The sequence below is a fragment of the Hyalella azteca genome, unplaced genomic scaffold (genome assembly GCF_000764305.2).
Source record: "Hyalella azteca isolate HAZT.00-mixed unplaced genomic scaffold, Hazt_2.0.2 contig2594, whole genome shotgun sequence".
NCBI classification, from domain to species: Eukaryota; Metazoa; Arthropoda; class Malacostraca; order Amphipoda; family Hyalellidae; genus Hyalella; species Hyalella azteca.
This window is the reverse complement of record NW_025932863.1, coordinates 96983-122939: the sequence shown is the minus strand read 5'-3', so window position 1 is coordinate 122939 and position 25957 is coordinate 96983. Positions and strand designations below refer to the sequence as shown.

The 25957-nt window shown below is 38.5% G+C and overlaps 1 protein-coding gene across 1 annotated transcript in view; it reads right to left on the bottom strand.

The window, feature by feature from the left end:
* Nucleotides 1-127: 127 nt before the first annotated feature.
* The window catches only part of LOC108665264, a gene marked incomplete at its 3' end in the record, with an annotated part of 30277 nt that continues 4447 nt past the window's right edge, over nt 128-25957 (bottom strand). The window contains exons 3-5 of the mRNA XM_018152000.2: nt 8031-8382; nt 6605-6756; nt 128-387 (exon numbers count right to left, since the gene is read on the bottom strand). Coding sequence (XP_018007489.2) covers nt 128-387; nt 6605-6756; nt 8031-8382 — 764 coding nt within the window. The remainder of the gene's footprint in view (nt 388-6604; nt 6757-8030; nt 8383-25957) is intronic.

Below are 25957 nucleotides of genomic sequence, written 5' to 3'. Positions count from 1 at the left end.
CTTCCTTCTTCTTTTCTTCCTTGTTATCAGCTGCCTCTTCCTCTTTCTTGTCATCTTTCTTTTTGTCATCTTTCTTCTTCTCTTCCTTCTTCTTCTCCTCCTTTTTCTTCTCTTCCTTCTTCTTCTCCTCCTTTTTCTTCTCCTCCTTCTTCTTGTCCTCCTTTTTCTTCTCCTCTTTCTTCTTGTCCTCTTTTTTCTTCTCGTCCTTCTTCTTCTCCTCCTTCTTCTCGACGAGAGGCTGCTGCTCGTCAGCCTCCTTCTCCTTCTTGAGGCACGGCTCCTCCTCCTCGTTCAGCGTCGTCACCTTCACCTCGTTGGGCGAGTAGCCCTTGACGCCTTTCTCCTCCGCCGGCATGTCCGTCAGGTTGGCCGTCTCCTCGTCACCAGCTGCAACAAGACGTTCATTCACTCACAGGGCATGAACAATCGCAGTTCCAATAATGGAACCATACACATAAAAATACTTCGTTCACCTGGCTACATAGAAATGTCCCGTCCAACCATATACAGTGGCTCGCAAAAGTATTGAATACTTTGCAATTTTCTTCATATCTCAAGTTAAAGTGCGAGATTTTTTATAATATTTGGTCAGTATATTGCTAAGGCTCCTAGAAACATCATATAGAGAGGATATTGAAAAGAATGCATTGTTTAGATTTTATTAAACAAATAGAAAAATAAACCCACGCAAAAGTATTGGGTACATGTTCATATATAAACAAAAATAATTTTTTTAAGTACTCAAAATTCACTTTTCACTTCAGACGTTCCACTAACTTCATAACGTTATCTAATTGGCCAATCATAGCAGTTTGCTATTGTTTACGAGATTTTGTATTCCGGTGAAGATATTTTTCAGCTTCATCTTTAAAATCTAATTTTAAATGGCTAAAACTCGAGAGTTGGCGACAGATTTGCGTCAAAAGATCATAGATTGTCACAAGAAACGGAAGGGGGAACGAATAATATCCAAGCAGCCTGATCTATTATTGAGTACAGTCGGAAATATCATCAGGAAGCTATCATCCTGATGATATCATCCGAGCATGCCGTTGCTAACCATCCAAGACCTGGTCGTCCAAGGAAACTAACGGACGATAATGCAAGGTGGATTAACAGAAAGATACAGAAGAACCCGTTTGTTGCTCGTGGTGAAATTAAAAGCGACCTGGAGGAATCTTGTATTGATGTAGAAAATGACACAATCAGCAGAGCTCAAAATCGTACTGGTCCGATGTCAAGATCCTCACGAAAGATTCCTCTGTTGAAGTACCGACTCGTTAAACCACAAGTTCACAAGGAATTTAAAAGCAAAGAAAACGCCAAGAAAATTCACCATATCGATATCGAAAACGTTTCGGAGTCCAGCTCCATCATCAGTTCGACCAAACTAAAAATGAATAAAATCACTTTAAAAGTCAAAATTCAAAGACAGACGATGCGATCAAACCTGGTCTATGAGTTCTGTTGTGCACGCTGTGCATCTACGTACGTTGGAATGACGTCGCGTAACTTCTACATCCGGGTTTCTGAACACCGTGACAGGAGCTATCGTTCTAACTTGCCTCTCGCCAAGCCTCCTCATTCTTCCGTGCGCCTTCATGCTGAACAGTGCGACGTGGCTGTATCTGAGAGTGATTTCAGGATACTCGGTTCCACTTCTGGCTGCTCGGATTTGAGAATTTTGGAGTCTCTACATATCTTCAAGCGAAAACCATGTCTCAATAATGCGTTTAGCTCAAATAATCTGGAAATAGTAAATCGCTAGGATTTTATATTCTTGTCGTACCCCTAGGACTAAGTTGTTCTAAACTAGTCCTGTTTATGTCGATATAATGTTAGGTCTTGTTTAGGTTTTATGTCTGTCTTTGAATTTTGACTTTTAAAGTGATTTTATTCATTTTTAGCTTAGTCGAACTGATGATGGAGATGGACTCCGAAACGTTTTCGATATCGATATGGTGAATTTTCTTGGCGTTTTCTTTGCTTTTAAATTCCTTGTGAAACCACAAGATTTGGGAAATCGGTCAAAATCCTGGTCGGACGAAACAAAAATCGAACTTTCAAAAGGAATTTAATCGAACCTTGACATAGGACCAGTACGATTTAGAGCTCTGCTGATTGTGTCATTTTCTACATCAATACAAGATTCCTCCAGGTCGCTTTTAATTTCACCACGAGCAACAAACGGGTTCTTCTTGTATCTTTCTGTTAATCTACCTTGCATTATCGTCCGTTAGTTTCCTTGGACGACCAGGTCTTGGATGGTTAGCAACGGCATGCTCGGATGATATCATCAGGATGATTGCTTCCTGATGATATTTCCGACTGTACTCAATAATAGATCAGGCTGCTTGGATATTATTCGTTCCCCCTTCCGTTTCTTGTGACAATCTATGATCTTTTGACGCAAATCTGTCGCCAACTCTCGAGTTTTAGCCATTTAAAATTAGATTTTAAAGATGAAGCTGAAAAATATCTTCACCGGAATACAAAATCTCGTAAACAATAGCAAACTGCTATGATTGGCCAATTAGATAACGTTATGAAGTTAGTGGAACGTCTGAAGTGAAAAGCGAATTTTGAGTACTTCAGAAAAGTTATTTTTATTTATTTTTGAACATGTACCCAATACTATTGCGTGGGTTAATTTTTCTATTAGTTGAATAAAATCTAAACAATGCATACTTTTCAATATCCTTTCTATATAATGTTTCTAGCACCATTAGCAATATACTGAACAAATATTATAAAAAATATGAAGAAACTTGCATTATATCCAATACTTTTGCGAGCCACTGTAGTTGCATCGATAGGTCCTGTCTAAATCGTCACAAACGCCGCTAACTGTTGTTGAGTAGAAATGTCTTGTCTGGCTGCTGCATAGAAAATGCAAGGAAGCCATAGAAAAAGTATAAATTTCAGGCTTAACAAATCAAAGGAAAATGGCAGGTCCAACCGATTGCATCGAAATGTCTGGCACAACTGGTTGCATAAGAATATTTGGTAAATGGTATGCCTACTATATATATACTACAAGTTTCACATCCGCTGCACTGCTATCGCATGTAATTTCATAGAACGATTCTTAATTAATTCAATTTATAACAACACAACAATTAGATTATCGGTTATCGTGTCGACCACTGTCACAAATTCTGCAGTCACTACAAACGCATCAGGAATCCTAGGAGTGAATTGGACAGTAAAAAAAACATTGCGTCGGACAGCGAGTCCCTCGCTGCAGCTGATCCTTGGCAAATCAAAATGCTATCACCTTTACGCTTCAAAATACAGGGTGCTGAACATTTGTTTATTGTTTTGAAACTTCGTTCACTGGATGGATATACGTAGTTAGAATGAGTAAATCGTAACAAAATTTCGATATTTCTTTGAGAGGCTAAAAGATATAGTGTCCTATAACATACAGGCATATGATATATTTTGGATGTCCAGAAGACTTGCTTTCAAATGAAATTTCTGCTACATATATAGATTCTGTGAGAAGTCAGCTCACAATACAAGACTTACATAGCAATAATAACTAACAAAGTTAGTCGTGCACTGCCTCGAAAGGTATCAATGTCCACCTTAACGGGACATTTTCTCTCCTGGCTGATGTTGTGAGATATTTTTTGCACTGTGCCGTTCTGCAGTCACTCCGTCAAGTCAACGCATTGACAGCATTACAGTCAATAAGTCAAATGAAAAAAAACTGTACAAATTTTCCCTGTAATAAATGAGGACCAGCCTTATCACTGTTTTCTGATACATCACTCGTAGCTTAGAACGAGCAGCGAAATTTCACGCGTAATCTTTACCGAACAGTTTTCGTTGAGTTACTGCACTCTGCCGTCACTCTAACTTTAACGTGAATACCCACACTGCGTTCTGCCGTCACTCTAACTTTACGTGATAAGCCACACTGTCTCTTTCATTTACAATCCTGTTGGTTTACTGTGTGGGTAATGACTGGCACTTACCCCACACCGTCACTCTAACTTTACCTTGATTACCCACACTGCACTCTGCCGTCACTCTAACACTTTACCGTCACTCTCTAAGCTGAACGCCACCGTCACAGCACACAATTATTCAGGACCCAGCATGGCCAGCATTGAACGACACTCCTGGTCCAAACGTCGTGTTTGAAACAAAGCAAAGGTCCCACTTGAATTATATCACTACAATAATCTGGTAGAGCTGACATATTTTCTTCTCAGTTCTTTGAACCAAGAAACAAGAAACATTAACTGAAATCAAGACGGCAGAATATGCATGCAGTTTGACACTACCTATATTAGTTCAAAAATCCCGAACTATGTTCATTTTAGACATTTTCAAGTTAATTTTACAAGTGTTTCCAACAAATTGAAAAAAATTAGAATTGTTTTATTATACATTTTGAGAGAATAATTTTGGAGTGTAATTAATATCACATTGATACTTGATGGAGTTAAGAGAGTGAGCACCACTACTGACAATAAATGCACCCATCAACTGCGATAATAATTTGGTCATGATTAGCTAAATCATTTGATAATTATGATAATTTTTCATCATTAGATGAATCATGTGGTCATGATTCGACGAGTCAATAGTTATAATTAACCTGCGATCATAATTAACAAGATCGAAGCTCCTCGTTGCACTCCCAGCTGATAACGTTGTTGTATCTTAATCAACGGAATACATTTTTTTATGCATAAATCTCAACGATTTTTCATCAAAATTCATATAATCAAAATTTATGGACGACTAGCTGCGATTTTTTCCTAAAATTGTTGACTTTTCATTGCATTTATATTTATATCGAAATGTCACACTACCGAACAGTTATTCAGTACCCACTGGCCTTGATCACATTCATCACTGGGAACAGCAGCATGCAGTGTCCGCCACTCATCGATAGCTGTGGTTTTCATCCCACATTCAAACATTTTGTTATTTATTACCCGCCGCTCAAGGGGATCTTTTTGTTATTAGAAGCTGCGTTCACTACCCACCAGTCGCGATGATGTCGTCCTTGTCGTACTTGACACGACATGTGTAGTAGAGCGGACACTTGGACCAGAAGCAGCACACGATGAAGATGATAGTGAAGAGCAGCAGCGTGCCTGTCACACTCAGTGCCACGATCATCGCCACTCTGCAAATACTGAACACGTTACGGCAGAGACGGTTAGTGACAGAATGTGAAGGTGACGATATAATAACAGTTATATGATAACCACTTTCACAGTGATGACAGTCACACGAAGCGTAAAGAACCGGGCCACTTCCCACTAAGTAAAGGAATCAGCCACGCGAATATGAGTCGGAAATAAAATATATACAAGCGCAGCATTCCAAAAGCTGGTGCATGTTATATTTTTGCATAGATAAGATAATTTGAGAAAAGTATTAGGTAAGTATTTTCATTAGAGTGATTAGAGGAAAACCAATATAATAAATATGTTGCTAAGTATATAGGTGTCCGGAGACCTTTTCTTCAAGCCTATTCCGGTTAAGAATAAAAACACACCAAATCTTTCAGTGGAAAGCATTGGGCATTAAAAATATAGAACAAAGCTCATGTTTAAGAATACAGTGAATAAAAAGCAAGTGAAAAGCATTAGGTATTAAGAATATAGAACAATGCTCCTGTAAAATTCGTTCACCTGGCTACATAAAAATGTCCCGTCCAACCATACACAGTGGCTCGCAAAATTATTGGATACATTGCAATTTTCTTCATATCTCAAGTTAAAGTGCGAGATTTTTTATAATATTTGGTCAGTATATTGCTAATGGTGCTAGAAACATTATACAGAGAGGATATTGAAAAGTATGCATTGTTTAGATTTTTTTAAACAAATAGAAAAATTAACCCACGTAAGAGTATTGGTACATGTTCAAAAATAAACAAAAATAACTTTTTTGAAGTACTCCAAATTCGCTTTTCACTTCAGACGTTCCACTAACTTCATAACGTTATCTTGTTGGCCAATCAGAACAGTTTGTTATTGTTTGTTAATATCACATTGATACTTGATGAATGATGGAGTTAGGAGAGTGAGTATACCACATACTGACAATAAGTGTACCCATCAACCGCGATTATACAATTTGGTCATGATTAGCTAAATCATCTGATAATTATAATCATTTTTCCATGATTAGATGAATCATGTGGTCGTTATTCGACGAGTCATTAGTTATATTTAGCCTTTGATTATAATTAACAAGATCGAAACTCCTCTTTCGCGCTTCAAGCTAATAACGTTGTTGTATCTTAATTAACGGAATAAATTTGTATTATGCATGAATCTCAACGATTTTTCATTAAAATTCATAAAATCATAATGTATGGACGACTAGTTGCGATTTTTTCTTAAAATTGTTGACTTTTCATTGCCTTTATATTTATATCGAAATGTCACACTACCGAACAGTTATTCAGTACCCACTGGCCTTGATCACATTCATCACTGGGAACAGCAGCATGCAGTGTCCGCCACTCATCGATAGCTGTGGTTTTCATCCCACATTCAAACATTTTGTTATTTATTACCCGCCGCTCAAGGGGATCTTTTTGTTATTAGAAGCTGCGTTCACTACCCACCAGTCGCGATGATGTCGTCCTTGTCGTACTTGACACGACATGTGTAGTAGAGCGGACACTTGGACCAGAAGCAGCACACGATGAAGATGATAGTGAAGAGCAGCAGCGTGCCTGTCACACTCAGTGCCACGATCATCGCCACTCTGCAAATACTGAACACGTTACGGCAGAGACGGTTAGTGACAGAATGTGAAGGTGACGATATAATAACAGTTATATGATAACCACTTTCACAGTGATGACAGTCACACGAAGCGTAAAGAACCGGGCCACTTCCCACTAAGTAAAGGAATCAGCCACGCGAATATGAGTCGGAAATAAAATATATACAAGCGCAGCATTCCAAAAGCTGGTGCATGTTATATTTTTGCATAGATAAGATAATTTGAGAAAAGTATTAGGTAAGTATTTTCATTAGAGTGATTAGAGGAAAACCAATATAATAAATATGTTGCTAAGTATATAGGTGTCCGGAGACCTTTTCTTCAAGCCTATTCCGGTTAAGAATAAAAACACACCAAATCTTTCAGTGGAAAGCATTGGGCATTAAAAATATAGAACAAAGCTCATGTTTAAGAATACAGTGAATAAAAAGCAAGTGAAAAGCATTAGGTATTAAGAATATAGAACAATGCTCCTGTAAAATTTAGAGTGAAGAATAAGCAATAATGTTTATACGTGTATAGGTTGAGAAACCGAGGCACACATAAAAATAAATGGCAAAACGACGAGGCAAGTGCATTGAGGCGACCGAAAAATATCGATATAATGGCGAAATAGTAGAAAGAAACAAATGAAACAATTTTATTTTAGATACACTTAGATTTTTGTCGATTTGTTTGTCTGTTAAACGTACTGTTAATTTATACATGATATATAAGCTCGACGTTTGTGTGCTTCGTGTGATAGCCAAGACATTAATTGTTCAGGAGCATTAGAATTCTTTAGCATATAAATCACAAGATAATGAACAGCAACTGCATGTCCAGGTGATAATTACAACGTAAAATAATTACACAACTTAGCGATGTATGAATACGAGAAAATGTATTGGAGTATTTGATGTACAAGTAATCCTTGTTATATTGAGAAATGTTTCCATACAAACCCAAGATGATTATATTTTGATAGTCCGTTAGCAACGAAACAAGGTAGAAAGCATTTTTAGCTCCTATAAACTACAAAACAATGAATTAATGCAACTCAATTGGGATCCCAAATTGAAATGTTTTTTCTTATTAATGAGTAACCAATTTAATTTTCAAACTCAGGTGCACGTTATAAAAAGTATTTTTATAGATTTATTGAAATATCATTAACCCATTCAACCGAAATGTTAGCCGGAAAACAAGTCTACGCCTAACCGGGATACCAAAACGCGTTTCAAGCAATGAAAAAAATATAACATAATGCATGCAGTGCTCACCGGTCATCAAGGCCGAGCAGCCAGTCGAGGAAGCTCTGCTCGATCTTGGGTGCACAGCATCGAGGTTTTCTGACTTTTGGTCCATCATCGTCATCATCGGTGACTTTCTTCACGGCATCGAGGAAAGCACCACTTCCACCATCAGCACTTCCCTCTCCATCCTCCTGATCCTCCTGGTCATCGTCGTACTCGTAGCAGCACTCGGTGAAGTTCGCGGGATCGTCAATGCCAGGACAGGACAAGACCGGTGCTGGAGTGGACGAGCTCACACCCACCAGCTCATCTGTGGTGTTGTCCGGCGCGGGCGTCGGTGACCTCGCGGGTATCGCTATCACGGGGCACTCTTTGCCCGCTGTAACCGATAATAATGTGTTAATAAGTGCAAGAAATGTTTTATTGAACAATAAAATATTAATAATATACGATTACTTTTTACGAGACACTAGACCTACATCCTTTGATTAAACGAATGTTGTCAAATTATAGTATATTCGGTGTTAGAATTTTGTAAATTAACATGTACATGCAGATTACAATAATTTGTATGCAAATTATCCTTACAAAAAGTAAATAAATACATAAATAAATGTAAGTTTTACAATTATATTGACTTGAGAATTAAATTAAATTCAAATCTACATGTATATCAACGAATAATATGTTCAAGCATTACTACGGGTTTAGCAAATAAATATTCGTTGGGCAGATAATAACTTAGCATCTTAGCGCAAATAGTTGTGCATGTAATGAAGCAACTCGAAGATTGATAGAACGAGAAAGTTCTGTCAAGCAATTACTTTACTAAATACCACGAAACAAATCGAGGCAAATTTCTCTGAATTCCAGAATTTTTCTTATACGGGCAGCCCATAATTTAACACGACGGCCAGAATAATGAGTGATAATTCGAGCCGAATTCCAGTACATAAAGTTAGGACTAAAATCTGGAGCCGTCTGTGCAGAGTACTTTTAAGCACATTATCGCTCATGCAAAGGTTTCTCCCGACCAACATGTACGACCCTCACTCACAAAGGATTCTTAATTAGAGCGAAGAACCCGTTAAAATAAATTAGATATAAGTTATTATACTTGACAAAAAAATTAACATCAGAAATGTAAGACAAAATTTTGAATTTAGTCATCTGTTTCAGAAAGCTTGTGTGTTTAAAGCCTTTTACATGGATACATATATAAGAGGAGATTGTGGGCTTATCTACATTACTCAATTATCGATTCAGAACATTACCTGGGAATTATTTCAGGTATGGTGGAATATTTATTTAATATTTAATAATATTTACAAATATTTAATAAAATTCGATTCAAAATCTAAAAACAAGAATTGTTGAACTCAGTTCTCAACTTTAGGATTGCGTGTTGGTTCTAAATCCGACAGTAAAAGATTGGATGGTGCAGTTTCTGCTCGCATTTGCTCGTGGCTGAGAACACAAAATTGGTAGGGCGAAGTAGGGTCAGAAATATGAATTACTGGTTTCTTTTTCTGGTACAGTGACTTCTAGGAAGTTTATTTAGAGTCCACAGAAATAACTTGGCCGTCCTCGACGAGTGCAAAGGACGATAACACTAACGGTCGGAAATATAGTGATGCGGTGTCCGATATTGGCTTCAGGAGAGCTAGAGCGACTCGACACTCGAATTGGATTAGTGCCGAGAAAAATGGCACAGTCCAAAAATACGGAACTGTGTTGTTGTCGAGGCTAGTGTCTTGAACGGCATTACACTAATGGCATGTCTGCATGCGGTTTTTGTCGTGTGTTCAGTGATGCTACTTTAGTTTATGATGAATTCGATATGTTCCGCATTCTCCTAGTGCATGTGGGAATTGCTGCCACTGCGTTACACAGTGACTACGTAATATTTTAATAAGTAGACTGAAAGTAAATTATGTCATACGAGCATATATGTAACAATCAAGTATTGGCTCAAAATCAGCATTGAAGAAGAGTGTTTGATAAGATAAAACAACATTCATGGCATATTCAGCGAATAAGTTCAATATCTTGAAGTTCGTCGCACCATAAGCTAGGCAGCAGGGTCTTTAAGTCTGAACTTTCGGGGTTGCAAATTTCCATTAATTCGATCAGCAACTCGGAAGAAATGAGTTAAAAGACTTACGGAACTTCCCAGAGAAAATGATAATTTTAGAGCTGAAGGGAATTGTTGGCTAACGAAGAGAAATTGGTTAGGAAAAAAGATAGCAGGAAAGTTTTCAAGATGTCAATTAAGCCTTTCCTGCAGGCTTACCATCATGTTGGTCTAAAAAATGATGATATTATTTCAATACCCAATATATATAGATGAGGTAACGTGAGCAAAAATTCATGCAATGGGCATCGTGCTGCATATAATGCGTGTATAAGTCAGGAATCTGCGACAAATTTGACGTTCGAACAATGGTTTCTTTGTTTCAACCAAAATTCCGATGAAAAATGTGAGCCAAAATTTCCCATGTGGACGAAACAGTATAATATTATCGTGGTTGACCAAGAAACAAACTCAACGGGGGTGGACACGTTTGTGCGCTGCTATATAAAGACAAACACATTTCTTAAGAAGAAAGAAAGAAAACATGAGTAAATTACCCAAAGATTAAACCAACACTATTTTGGTAAAGACTTGAATGGACAAATGGATGAAAATACGAAGATATTGCGCGGCAAAGCAAACGCGTTGCGACGTGAAAGCAACTCCCGACAATGGCTCGAACTAACGCAGCGTAAAATGACGCCATTTGGGCTGCAGCGATTACTCGAATGCTATGAGAGGGAAAACCGTTTAGGAGACAACCACGCACCAGCCGTACGAACCTCTCAGTCAAAACATGAGGGAAAAATTCGTGTTCTGTCCATGCAGTTTGCGTATGAACCACTTTATCAAAACATGAGGTAACAATTATTCGCGTCTTGTACATGCATTTGCCGTATAAGCTTCGCCATCAAAACATGAGGGAACAATTCTTATCCTGTTTCTCCAGTTGCTGTATGAACCTCTCAGTCCAAACATGAGGGAACAATTTGTGGTACAGGATCTTTTTCGTGTCCTGTTCCTTTTGTGTCCTGTTTCTTTCTTTTGTGTTGCAGGGTCTTTTTCGTGTCCTGTTCCTTCAGTTGTCGTATGAACCTCTTCATCAAAATATAGCGGAACAATAATTCGGGTCCCGTACATGGAGCTGCCGTATGATGTATGTACCTGCTCATCGAAACAATGAGGGAACAATTCGTGCCCTGTCAGTGTCCATGCACCAGCCATATACGGAAACCTCCATCAAGACACCAGGAATAATACGTTAACCACGGCCCACCAGCACGGCCAGATGGCCTAAAAACAGCAAAGTCCACGGATAATAAACCCCGTAATTCCTAATACAAGAGTAAATTTGTATGTTCCGGTGCAAAAATTAGATTTTCGGTTTTCCGTACATTTTAATATTTAATGAGGTAGTCCTGCCATCATAAATTTTTGTCGATAAACTCAATTGAAAAAAACTAAGTTGCGAAATTTGTCGGAAAAAAAACCCTACAACCCACCGGTGGATCGTGGCGCACTCAACGTGTTAAGTGAGTTTGCCCCCATTTGTTATTTCACGTATTCTGGAACTTAGTTCATTGTCAATATCTCTATAATTTGAAGCTATTAGCATTTTATTAGAATAATTTTCAAAGTTGGGAATATTTTCATAGTTATCATATTTAAAGTTGAACAAAATATGATACTACGAAATGAGGATAGAAGTGGGTTGCTATTAGGATTAATCAAAGAATTTAATTTGATTTGGGTGGAATAAGGCGTGCGATCCATGGTCTATTGGACAAATGCGAGTAAGTACCTTCACAAGAGTCTCTAAAAACAAAATTTTACTTTATTCATCATCAATTATTTCGTTCCTACAACCACTGAGAAGTTATGAAAACTACAAAACTTTGGGAAATTTTTGAGTAAACTTGAAATTGTATTTTTATTGTATAACTCATAACTCAATGATGAAAAGACTTATGTAACTTCAATGAATTCCACAAAGCAGAACATCGTGGATGAAAATTAATAGGAAAATATGAGAACCTCGTTCGCCCAATGCAACAATTTAAGCCATGTACAGGACATTATACTAAGACCTGTGTTAGAAGGTGTAAAGTTATGTACATTTACAGTGATTCCGTTATGAAATTCATGCAATGTTGCATTCATTATTGTAACATATGATTAGACGGTAAAATGTCCTGTGTTTTCCAAACTAGATGTTATGCGTGAGCCTAAATTGCACATAACATTATACTTTGAGTATAAAGGCACCGGAGGGACGTTTTTTTGCAATAGAATAAACGAGGCGGTCGTATTCAAGTCACGGTCACACTAAACGGTACCGAGTTATATGTGCAAGCAGGCCGAGCGCTCTGTATCGCTGAGGTCGAGGTGTTGGCACTGCTTTAGTATTGCGTCGGTTCGATACAAAAGTGCATCAACATCAATATTCAATATGGCGCTGCAGCGCTAATACGATTTGACTAGCACGGGGCCTTAGTTAACGCCAGCGCCAATTTCCAACACATAAGCAGCAGCACGAGGTATGCATCGCTCAATCCAGTTATTCCGAGCGAACACACATTTTTACTGGAATGATATATTATGAAAACGCTGTATCAGATTTCAAATGATATAAATATGCATTTATTTGGTGTATTTTCAACATAAACTGATCTGGTGGGCGATTTCAGTGCCTTCCTTCATTCCCCAAGATTATTTTTTTCTAGCAATAAGGCATCAAGAAACGCGTCATGTCCCTCGACTCCTACAATTCCTGACACAGAACTTCCTTAACAAGCTGAGCCAGGCTGCCTGCAATGCTACGGCCCGATGCGCAGCGAAGCGGCCGAAGTTAGTAATGGAGAGGTAAATGTTGGAAGTTCAACAAATTTCTCGAGTACTTAGGAACAACTTTTGGTCCATCGAAGACTACTGCCAAGTGTCCAAGAACGGCGCTTAATTTTGGAGAAGAGATGTCAAATTTTTCTTATTTGGACCGTGTTGAGCCGATTAATCTCAAGAATCAGCCGATAAGAATCTGCTCGATTAATTACCAAGTTATGGTGCAAAGAGTTATGTCGCTACGTAATATTGGCCTCTTTTTAAGACAAAATCGTATTTCTCCATTTTAAACACTGGCGCCGAAATTCGGAGATTAGTTATAGGTAAAATGAAATTCAAAGCGAATGATTTTTGACAAACTATTTTTTACTCCGCAAATGCACCCATCGGAGGTTTACTTTGCTTCATTTTTTTTAAGTTGCCATACTTGCAGTAGATTTAATCTTTATAGGCCGTTTGATAACAGGATAAATGCAGTAAAAAATAGGACTAAAAAGGCTTATCCTGTCAAGGAAAATATCCACTGCCCTCCGGAAATAGCGCTGCCGTGTTCACTAATTTAGCAAGTGAGCCAACTTTGCCCTGTCAACAGTGCTTGTTAATTGGCCGAAAATAATAGGTTGTGATGGTGACATCAATATGGACAGTTCTTATAACTCACGCAATAATACACTACTTAATTGAAAAGATAAATTGATGTAGCAGTAATTCTTTAGGAAAATTCGTATTGTATATGTAACTAAAAAAGAATATCTACAGCATGATTTCGCGCATTGAAAGAAGTGTGACTTTGTAAAGCTGCGCGGACAGAGTCAATATAATGCTCCAGATAACTTTTGATAACTTGCCTCCTATTTCAATTTCAATGAATGTGTTGTATGAATTAGGAAAATTTACAAAAGGAAAAGAGTTTTGGGGAGGAGAAGTAGATGATAACTTAACAGTCAGAAACCAGATATGAACAATGATCAGATGTGAACAATAATCAGCTTATTTTCGTGGTTTCAAGACTGAAAATTCCTGCTCAGTAAGTGTAAAAGAGTTAAGGGAAACATTTGATCAAATTTATTGAAAGGGAATAACGTAAAATTCGCTCTTATTATTTTTAGCAGATATCTGAATTGTTCCTTAAACGCCGAAATTGATTTTCAGGCGTGAATGAATGTCCTTATTTCTTCACAGTTTCTAATCGAAACTGTTCCAGTTTCCGATCAATACTTCCAATCCAATCCAATGCGTTTCAAACGCAATAAAAAATATTTATTGATATCATTTTTTAGAAATTTTAAGTGGAAAACTTTATCACAGTCACGGATTCATTCACATTTACAACAAACTCAGCAGGTTCCCTGGCATTTTCATTCAAAAATTGTGTGCTCTAATTCTGCAGTGAGCGGTCGAACGTGAAGCGAGCTATTGATGCCTGGGTTGTGACGGAAAGCTTATAAGATCAACTGGGAATGAGAGCGTCGAGTGCACCTGACATGTCGCTCGATAATCCTGCAGCAGGCACGAGGCTGAGTCATGCCGGCGAGCCGGTCCAGGGACTCTTGAATGAGTCACTCGGTGCCAGCTACATGGCGTCGGAGGGGAACATGGAACGACCATAAACGATCAGACGGCGCGAAAATTCAAATAATACCGTAATTAAAAGGACATTTTTTTACTACAAAGTATCTCCATGAGCACTAAAAGCTGAGTTCAAACGTCTCACGGAGCAGCACGTTGCGGAACACCGCAGGTAGTCAGGCTAAGTTATATTCCATTTAGCTGACATATGGAGGCATTCAGAATTACGAGCTTACAATTGGCTGAGGTGTGACATCTACATGATGTATATCAATTTCCTTTTTATTAGTAGCGCTTTTTGACCTTCTGTACGGTCTATCGATGTACATGCATGTGAGTTTACATAGCAAAATTCATACATTTACACCTTAGCAAATTACAATACTCATGAACAATTTCCCGAATCGATAAATAAGAAATTGTTTGATAACAAACATGGAGGAGTCAACCGTAAAATAGCTGTTTTTAAGAATTTAAATGTTGTCTACGGATTTACCAAGCACCATTGTTTAAGTACGATCTGGAGTAACTATCCATGAAACTGAATATAGAGCGAATTGGAGACTGCAAACTTCTACGCTTCTGGATGTAGAGATCGTGTATATTATACGAATAGACGATAGCTTATACATATGCGCAGAAAATATGTTTCGTGTATGGACGCTAATATTTAAGAGGGCTGCATTACAGTCGTTGTGATTCTCCGCAAATTTCACTGATTTTTCAGGCAAGCAGAAAATCACGCGTGAGAATTCACAAACGCAATAATATAATAAATGAGTTAAGGCTAAGCTCAAAAATTGTGAACGCATGAAATTCTGTTTCGTGCTTAAATGTTATCAATTCCCAATCACGAAACACAACGATATTTTTCGGGAAAATTTGAAAGATCTTCCTTGAAAAATATAGTTCGAGTTTTAATTACGATCAGCGACATAAATAACATTTGAGGAAAAAAAAGTTAAGATGAGTAAAACTAGACACGCAAGCACAAATTAACTCGGAAATAGACATTATAGAGAGACTGAGGCTTGGTGGACTCGGTCGTGTAGAACTGGTAACAGTCAACTTCCCTCATTCAGAAGGAACTCGAAAATCAGGAGTAAATGCAATTCGAAAAAAATCGCAAAATGTGGCCACAATTTCACAACTAGGTCCATATCCAACTTCCTATTTACAAGAATTTTCAAATTACTTCCATGCGGGACATTAAGATGATACTTCAAAAAGGAAAATAATAAGTAAATTTAAAGATGCCTTTAGAAGTAAAACTTCAATGGAAAAAAATGAAACGAGATATTGTAATTATTTAAACGCTGCCTTAACGCTCCAAAGACGGAGGAACTTCTTTCTCTAGTGAAGAAATCTGGAAAGTAAGGAAATTTTGAACATCAAACTTTAACAGGTTACTAAACGACCTCAATTTCCTACGGCCAATATATAGACACGACTTCAGTAAGCGACTAAGCGCTGCAACAGGCGCCGCGGCTCAGTGTTCATTATTCTATTGAAGCGCCGCATTGTGTCGAGAGTGTGGCTGATCCATGGTCTATTGTCGCAGCTGTCTGGAGAGAGGAGAGGAGTGTCCAAGTATTGATTTATATTCCTCAATAAAAGCAGCACTAGATCTTACCAGGATCGCTCCCACGGACCGTTAGATGCAACCGCTAGCTCCTGCTATATGGAACTCTCGCTATAGCGAGTTGAATGGCTTCTTTATAAGCTGTAGGAACGTATATTCGCATGCATCACCTTTGATACATCATAATGACAAAATTTTTCAAACCATATATTTTTCAATGGTAAATTAATTCCACAAATTTATATTTACGTTAGAAGCAGTAACTGCGAGAAAATGGTGGGCGCATTTGTCGCCACAAGTCTTAACCCCAACTATAAAAAAAAAACTGCGAGAAAATAAAACTTTGAATTTACATCACCTGAGAAGTGCACAATGGATTTTATTTATTAAGGTTGCTAGAAAAGTTTTTTAAAAAAATCAATATAATTCATTGCCATCAACAAATTTCACCATTAAACCAAGATTTCACATAATTATTTAAAAACATCGTGTACAAAGTTGTCTGCAATAAAAGGCCACTTCAAAGATTTTCTCTGGCCAAGCAAAGAGCCGAGCTTGTTTTGTAGGCACGGGAGCTCCATAAAACGATGCTCGCTTTAGGGTCCGGACGAGTATCTTTAGTTCCGCAGTAGCATGCTATAAAAAGACATCCTTCTAAATTAGAGAGATACGATGCGGGTCAATTGTGGGCTTCTGAGTTTTTCTACGTTTCCTAAGTCTCTTCCGCGATATTTTAGTTCAGTTCTGACTAAATTCAAATATCACGATGATAAAGCTCACCAATGATGGCTTGCTCACCATTCAAAATTAAGGCTTTAGTAACATGAGAGTTTTTAAACGCTCGAAGTACCCTTCATTACACAAAAAAAAATAAAATTGAACTATGGACGGTATGCAAGAATACCAATTTCTTAAAAGAACAACATTCGCGAACTTTTAGAGAGCGAATAACGGATTTGCTATGCAATATCCTGTCGATCGAAGCTGTGAGCAAAACCGAGACTGCAAGTAACTCGTTAGTTGATGCAGTCGAGCAGCCGCCCACCTAATTCAATCATACATATATCTATTAATAAACACTTCCATGAACACACACTTCTAACTCAGTAAACATTGCTATGCTTCACATCTGTGGCACTTCAGTGACGTCAGACTTGTGGGAGATCCACCGAAAAATTTCCCTTCTAAAAACAGCTCATAGCTGCAGGAAATGAAGGCTCAAGACTTTAAAGTCCTCGGATTTAAACTTTATGCAAAGTTGGAAGTTATTTTCTATTTCAGAACGCGAGATGAATAATATCGAATGCATTATGTTGGTTGTCGGGTGGAGCTTACATTACTCGGTTTTTCAGCTTGTACATTTCTAGCTGTTTATTGATGGTTCAGAAGCAAATGACGCTTTTCAAAATTAAAATTGAACTAGCAGTCATATTTAACAACAATAATTGATTGTTGCGCAAATTTAATGTCTGATTCCAGATACTAGTATTTACAGAAAAAAACTATCTGGACGGAAAACAAATGTAATCACAAACTTATGGTTTCGGAGTACCGGTATTAAGAAACAGCTTTTGAATTTTAGAAATTTAGCTTGGTGAAACTTTCAGCATTTCACTCGTGCACAAACGCAAGATCCGGCCTCTACTCTGGGTACAAATTCAAACTAACCAACTGTATCTGGGGAAGAAGCAAATTTAAGCTACATCTTCTGGTTATGTATCAAATTGAAGCATGAAGCTTCTGGAGCCAAAGTCATAGGATCGACTACTAAACTTGGGCAAGACAGGAAATAGAGGAAATTGCCAACTGATATCAGCCTCGCGTTGGGGAAGATTGGTCTCGAGGTCTTGGATAGTTGAAAATATGCTATGCTTCTCCATTTCGGTGTAAGCAAGAGAGATACCATGGTCACATTGAATTGTTATAATTCAAAAACATAAGCGAGTGGCATTTATTCGCACCTCATTAATTACTAACATCGCTTATGATAAAACTAAGATACCCACAGGATAGGTTCCCTCACGTCACAAAATAGTTTTAAAATTGACAGTCATTTGGAACAACAATTAATAGACGATGCAATACGTACTTTTTTCCCCTTGATAACTTCTGTTTACCGAAGTTTTAGGAAATAACGTGGAGTTCGGAAAAAGTTTTGCTAAAGAAACAAATGATTAATTCTAATCGTACAAATTATAAAATTGTATTCTATATGTAATTTCATTGTCAACAATGGATTGAATGTATCTATCATTTACACTTATAAAATAACGACCAGCCACTGTGCGACCAAAATTTCCAACTCTGGATGGCGTCCACTGGCATCGATTATATCAATATGCATTAACGACTAATATACTCAGGGAACTTAATTACCTTTACTTGGTTCCGATTCGCAGATTCGTAGAATTTAAACTAAGGTTCTAATCAACGCTATATGATTGAATAGAAATTTGAACGATAATGCAGTATGTTTTTCAGAGCCCCATTCCATCTACATCAATAAAATTGTTCGGAATGAATGCCGTTTCGCTTATGATCAGTTGATCACATTAGTAAAATCTCAAATGCTTTCAATTACAACGCCGTAACTGTGTCTTTTTGCACTTGTTACAAACTCTTGGTAACAAACGAGTAGAGGCAGTCAACTTAACGCATGCTAGTAGAGGCAGTCAACTTAACGCATGCTAATAGAGGCAGGCAAGTTAACGCATGCTAGTAGAGGCAGTCAACTTAACGCATGCTAGTAGAGGCAGTCAACTTAACGCATGCTAATAGAGGCAGGCAAGTTAACGCATGCTAGTAGAGGCAGTCAACTTAACGCATGCTAGTAGAGGCAGGCAAGTTAACGCATGCTAGTAGAGGCAGGCAAGTTAACGCATGCTGGTAGAGGCAGGCAAGTTAACGCATGCTGGTAGAGGCAGGCAAGTTAACGCTTGCTGGTAGAGGCAGGCAAGTTAACGCATCCTAGTAGAGGCAGGCAGGTTTCATCGAGCGCAGAGCAGCACTCCAGCGCCACGGCGCGAGCGGCGGCGGTAGGAGTGGCACCGGCGCACGAGCTCAGCTTTAGGGCACATGCTCTGAAGGTGCGCTGCCTGGCGTAGGTGAGTTGCCTGATGTAGGTTAGTTGCCTGGCGTAGGTGAGTTGCCTGGCGTAGGTTAGTTTCCTAGCGTATGTGAGCTGCCTTTTGTGGGTTAGTTACTTGGCGTAGGTAAGTTGCCTAGCGTAGGTGAGTTGCCTGATGTAGGTTAGTTGCCTAGCGTAGGAGAGTTGCCTGTTGTAGGTTAGTTGCCTAGCGTAGGAGAGTTGCCTGTTGTAGGTTAGTTGCCTAGCGTAGGAGAGTTGCCTGTTGTAGGTTAGTTCTTTGCGTTGGTGTTTCCTTATGTAGGCGAGCTCTCTCGGTAGCTTGCGTATTGCTGTTTAAAATCTAGTGTGTACTGAAATTTAAATTAGGTATAAGTATAATCTAACGGAGACCAGACCACAGAGATGGTCCGTTTTGAGTGAGGGGGCTTTAGATGGTAAAATCTATGTATTGTCAATTATTTAAGGCTAACATCTACACATGATCGTTTTGGCTATTACTTGGGATGAAAAAGCGTGTATCATGGACTAAAATCCTTAAAATGTTCCCATATTGGTGTTTGGGTGGCACATGTTTCATGCCCTATGTATGCATAAGAATGCTCCTTTTTTTAGGTACTTATATTGTATCATTTTGAATGTGATGGCATTGGTAGGAAGATATCATTTACTTTGGAATATTGGTTTGGCGGCATAAGTTCTGTTCGTATTGCATCGTTTTCTAGTGCATTTTGCCAAATGAACTGCATTACCCGACTTAAAACTTGTGTCTCCATCTTGCCTCCACCAAAATCGGTTTCATGTTGTTGTATACCTAAATGCAAGACAAATAGTATTGCAGAGCATAGAGATGCCACTGATGGAAACAAATGCTCTAAACGACATCTCTTAATAATGGATGAGTAATCAGGATTTTAACATCAGCAATTGTTACAAACAATATTAGTTACAAGTCGTTCCTGTTATTAGTTTGTGAAATATCATGAGGATTATATACGTAACATTTGACTAAACTGGAGACATGTACGTAACTGGACCAAACTGGAGGATGTTCTCATCCCCCCAGAATATTTTCTGCCGAATGCTTATGAAGAAAATAAGTCTTGTCTTCAACGTGTGATATTGTTCCGTCCACTGACGATTCAGGTATTATTTTAAACTTTGGAATAATATTGCTAACATTGCTGGAGGAGGCGGTAGAACGACCATTTTTAATATCATTACGTTTAAGGAATTCAAGCCTTGGAATTACGGGACAACATGAGTAGAGAATATTCTCTGCTCAGCTGTAAACATGGGTAAACCTCGGTATTTAAAAAATCAATGCCTAATTTTGATAGTATACTTACACATTTCATTGAACTGATGTGCCTATAGAAAATCCTATCTGTGACAAACTATCATCAGAAAAGCTTCCTCCTAGAAGGAACCCAGTGTCACCTTCAAGGCCTGAACCACCGTTAGATTAAAAAAGGAATCATGGCGACGAAAGCTTCGTGGCAGCAAATATGAGCTCTAGAAACGACGTTTGAGATCCCCTCTCGGGAGCAAGTCTCACGTTCATCCGACGCCAGCGGGAAGCACACCAACCACGCATCACGGCCTTACCACATGGTCACTAGGTTTCTTAAGATCCTTTATCATCCTTATGAGCAAGATGGTAAACGGGAGAGCTCTGATGCTCTGTTAAACGATAAATAATCAATTTTTTCTTCAAAAAATTTTTTCGAAACTTTGTAATGCATACTAGTCTATAGTCAGCAGCAATCATAGAAAGTGTCGGCGAAAAGTCTTCAGTGAAAAGATGAAACTTGCGGAAGCTGAGGTCAGAATTAAAGTTATAACAATCCATAAATTATGATAGCTAATTAACCACCCTTTTTTAAAATTAACGCTTGAATGACGAGCTTAACTAAATTAAAGTATCGTTAGGCAATTTTAAAAAGATCTTCAAAAACCACAAGCATTTCAACGAAATTACTTCGCAAGACAGGAACATCTTATGCAAATTCAATGCTCTGTTTCAACTCTTTTCTGTAATTTCTTATAACGATATTTTATTCGCAAAGCAACAGGATCAAGAAACTGAGGAGATTGATAGGCTACAAATACGAGGGACTCGATCAACGTCTTAGATTTATTATGGTTGGCTTAACGTTGCCAGGAAATCTGCAGCTCTAGGAGAAGGCGTTATTTTTTCGCACGTGCAGTTGAAGGCTTTAACCTCGAGTACCTCACCTAATTCGCATAAATGCGACTTGTCCTTCTTATATTGCAAAAACGATTTACATTAGCGCGAGGCATAAGCCGCAATCCTTTTAAATTCAAATTTATTACTACCTATTTCGACGGTAAATCCGGGCGCTTCCGGAAGTAAGTTACCCAAAAACTCAACATTTACAAAATTATATTCTCTCGATGTATACGACCAATCTGTTGAAGCGAAAACGTTATAGAACAATCTTTGTTGTGTAAAGAAACATGTCTCATTTTACTAGTAAATTTTGCCTTGGACTTAGAGCTTCAGGCAGTCAAGGTATTCGTTTTTTGTCGAGCAGGAAATATCTAGTCAACACATCGGAACAACTAATATGCCATAAATATTCATTTAGATTATTGGCGTCTCCACCAAGGCAAAATCGGTGATTTCTGACAAAGATAAGATGTCCAGCCAGCATGAGTAGATTTTAAGGGGGCATTGTAGACAAAATTAAGAGCCTGTAACTGTCGGCCAATCACATTTGGGTTTCAAACAAAACCCGCCAATCAAGGACGAGAAATTTGAAGCTACATATACTTCAGCACGTTTTGATAGTACGACCCCATGTGATGAGTGAACGATATTTTTGTGCTAGGGCAGCACAGACATCAGTAAGATCGGGATATTAAATGAGATAACCTACGGAGTCACTGCCCAATTTTATATTAGGGCTAACACCAATGCCCGCGTAACATTACTGGTCGTGTTGAGGATTCGTCCACATTCATCACATCGGCGGCGCAGAGAAAATTCCAAGCAGCAGCCTGGGGCTGCGACACCTCAGAATGACATTAATCTTCCCCTCGAATACCTTAACATTGGGTGAACTCACCCTGGCTCTCTTCTCGCAGGCTTCTCTGCAAGCTATTGTGATACACAATTCGATGGCTTTGGAACTTAGGAACAGATTGTAGTAAGAAAAGAAAAAACATTGGAGTAGCAATTTTACGAGGGAATGCTCGGTTACATTAACCATTCATTGATCATTTGTTCATCCCGGTAAAAATATTCACTAACAACTCACGGAGGCCGAACGGAGACTTTGTCTAGGATCTTCTTCGAACGTTAATGTCTAGTCAAGAAAATTGTAGTTCATCAGCTGTTAGTTAAGTTTATTAATTAGTATTGAAATTTAACATTTGTAAGTGCCTTGCTGATGGCAAAATTTCTGCGCACGCTAATTATTTATCAACTGACAAACACGTTTGACAGTAATCATCTAATTGGAGCTCAGGAGCTCCGTCTTTACATTACGCAAGGAAAAATTAAAAACTTCCTAATAGATCAACTATTAACTAATGACCGAACAATTCACCAATTAAATCATTTTACAGATTGTAACACCATTTTACAATTGATTATACCACAATTTTATTAATCAATTGTAAAGTTTAGTTTGATATGTGGCAGCCCTGGCAAGGGATGATTTAAATTTCAAAATGACATGACATACCGAAAATGTGCCCGTGATTGGAATATAATCCTGTAGCTGGTACTTTTCCTTAAAATAAATTGATTTATTTCAGCCATGCCAATCGCCCCTTCATGTTTATGTCCATCGTGCGCAGCTTAAGTGTTCATTGTCTTCGTGGATAATCTTAGTTATTTTTATTTGGCACTTTCGCTGAAGTGATCAAGATCATCGACAATATCAGCCAATTTTTAATAAGATCACAGAGACTTCCACCTTCTCCTTATGGATTTCGTATAATTTAATTAATACATGCAAATTAAATAAATCAATAAACAAACTTTTAAATCGGGGCAATTTCCACAGAGTCGAACCTTTCTGTTATTTTTTTCATACAGGTAGTTCAGCTGAAATATCATTTTGTTGGCGTAGCGAGCATATATTAGAAAGAAATTTGCCAAGAAATGCGTGGAAGATTTCTTATTTGTTACCTCCACGAGCACCAGGTTTATTTTAGACCGTTTCTGTCCCGTGGTTTGGCGAGCCACATTTCATGAGTTCCCATTTCTAAACTATTCCTTTCCCTTGCATGCGTGAAATCTTTCTCTGAGACGCAGTCCTAGAAACAGTTCTATTTCAACGACGTTCCAAGCGTCGCTCTGTTGTGGTGCCGGACGTACGTTTGTAGCAGCACAATCAGCGTCAACGGAAGCAGCCAAAGCTGCGACAAACAAAGGCTGCTGTCGATCCTTTTCGAATATGAATGGAATAGAAGTGTCGGCGTTGAAGAAATAGGCCCATGGCCTGTTGCCGATTCTTGAACTTTTCGTGACTTGATTCACAAGGGATCCGGCCTTTGGAACCCGATCTTTCCATAGCTGACGATTGATTGAGATAGCTGCTGGACTTATTGCCTGGTCCGAGAATATGGCGAGAATAATCTTTAAGACTTAGCATGACGCCTCCAAAACATAGCATGACGTCTTTACAACGTATCAGGACCTAATTTCACGAATTTACGCACCATGACCGAGATATTAGACCTAACTAACGCATGTATGAATTAAACGAAATTGTCAACGGGTGGATCAAATAACATTGCTCACTCATCCCTAGTTTGTTCGTCCTCATCAGTTAATGTAAAACAGTAGGAACTGTCGATAAAACCCCTCACGAGTAATCATGAAAAAAATTTTCCTAAGTGACTACGTTCAGACACTCACGTGTCCATCAAATGCTCACGGGGGTTCGTTGACACTTGGGATCGCATTGCGAGTGAGGACGACAGGTTCTTGGCTCGCGTGATTAGATCCTCGCGAGCGCCGAGCTCCTGACAGCACGGGAGACGCGCGACAATTATCTTTTGACATGAAATTTACTATTCCTTTTCCCTCGCACTCACGGGTGGAAATTTCAAATTGGAGTTCACCATCACTCGCGCAAAGTTTCATCACGACCATAATCGATAGCTCGAGACAAGCCAGCCAGCCAGCAGGCGTAGACAGCCAGCGCAGTCAGCCAACGCCATGGTTACGCCTAGCAGCCACCACACCCACGTCACTGATAACCGCGCCTTTCCCGTCACTTTCGTAGTCACTTTTGACCTCATTTTCATTGTAATCAAAAGTCCCATTGAACGTTCCTGTGAACGTGACACAAAATTTGAATTCCTTTACCATATCTATCTGCTCTACTCGGTTTACGAGCAATCTCTGAAGTCGAATTTCCTGGCTGTAATGTTGCGGACATACAGAAACTGCACAGTGCACATTAATTGTTTGGTTCACTCTTTGCACTGTCCTGATGACTCTTTCATATTTCGTATAGCAAACTATTGTGATGCGGAGATGTAACATACACTTAAATAGCTCAGTTGATGAAACATACAGAGAAATTTAATATCATTGTTGGAAGAGACCTGCTATAAACTAGATACTGATTCATTCATCGTCATCGTTGTTCAAACAATGAAAATTGGCATGCCCTTTTTAAGGTCCATAATTGAAATCAACTTTTATACACAAATCTTTCGACAAAAGTCGTTATTTTCGCCTCAGAACACCGAAGCTTTCTACAAGTGAAATTGCTATGAAATTCACTAGATGAAACAACGAGTCTCGGCTTTTACTAGACTGAGATTAAGAAGAGCATTTCGCACTGCAGAGCTAACATAAGCTCTCAGGCCCAACGGTCATCCTTGTGGCTGTCCTGTGGCTTTCAGTCCACCCAACGTGGACACCTTGAAAAGAAGAAGAAGCACTGCAGAGCTCGTGACGAAGGCACGTCACGGGCAATTTGTACAAACATTCTCATCCATACACATTATATCCGGGTCGTCGACCCCCGAACAGAAATTGAAAATGTTTTATCATTTACGTAATATTTATGTCAAGCGTCTTTAAAATATGTAATTTATTCTCCATTCAAAATCAGTTATTTTCTGAGGCACGACGTGAGCGTAATTATGAACGAGATCGAAATCTAAGCGTCATTGACCATACATTGTTGGCAGTTGCTGAAGTGGTTATTATGAACACTGCTCAGTAATTAATATGGAAGCGTGGCTGTTACTAAGAACGCATAGTAGTTACTGAAGTAATTACTAAGAATGCTCAGTAGTTACTGAAGTAAAAACTTAGCACGCTTAGCAGTTACTGAATTAGTTACACAGAAAGCTCAGCAGTTATTGTACTCGTCCAGCAACACCAAACTGGTGGCCAAACTTGTGATTGTGTAAGGATTAAGACGAGTCTCAGGAAATATGCCTATAGTTTGTGATAGTTGGTGACAACAATAACGCTCAGTAACGTGTTATTATTCAGCTACTTTTGTTTACTCGTGATTCATTTGAAGTTAAAGTACACGTTAAGCTGCCATATGTTTTTAGATTAATTTATTAACGAAGGCATTTTCGACTAATGATGAGTAATTTCAATCGTATTGAAATTTTTAGAACACAACCAAAATAAAGCTCTCAACTCAGGTAGTATAATCATTATTCTTTTATTTTAAAAAATGTATTAGTCAACGGCTTATTTAACAGTGAAATTATCTGGCATGATGAAAAAATAATTTCCCATCCATGCATGGAAATACTTCAATTAAAATTCATGGTACGCATTGGAGACTAATTCG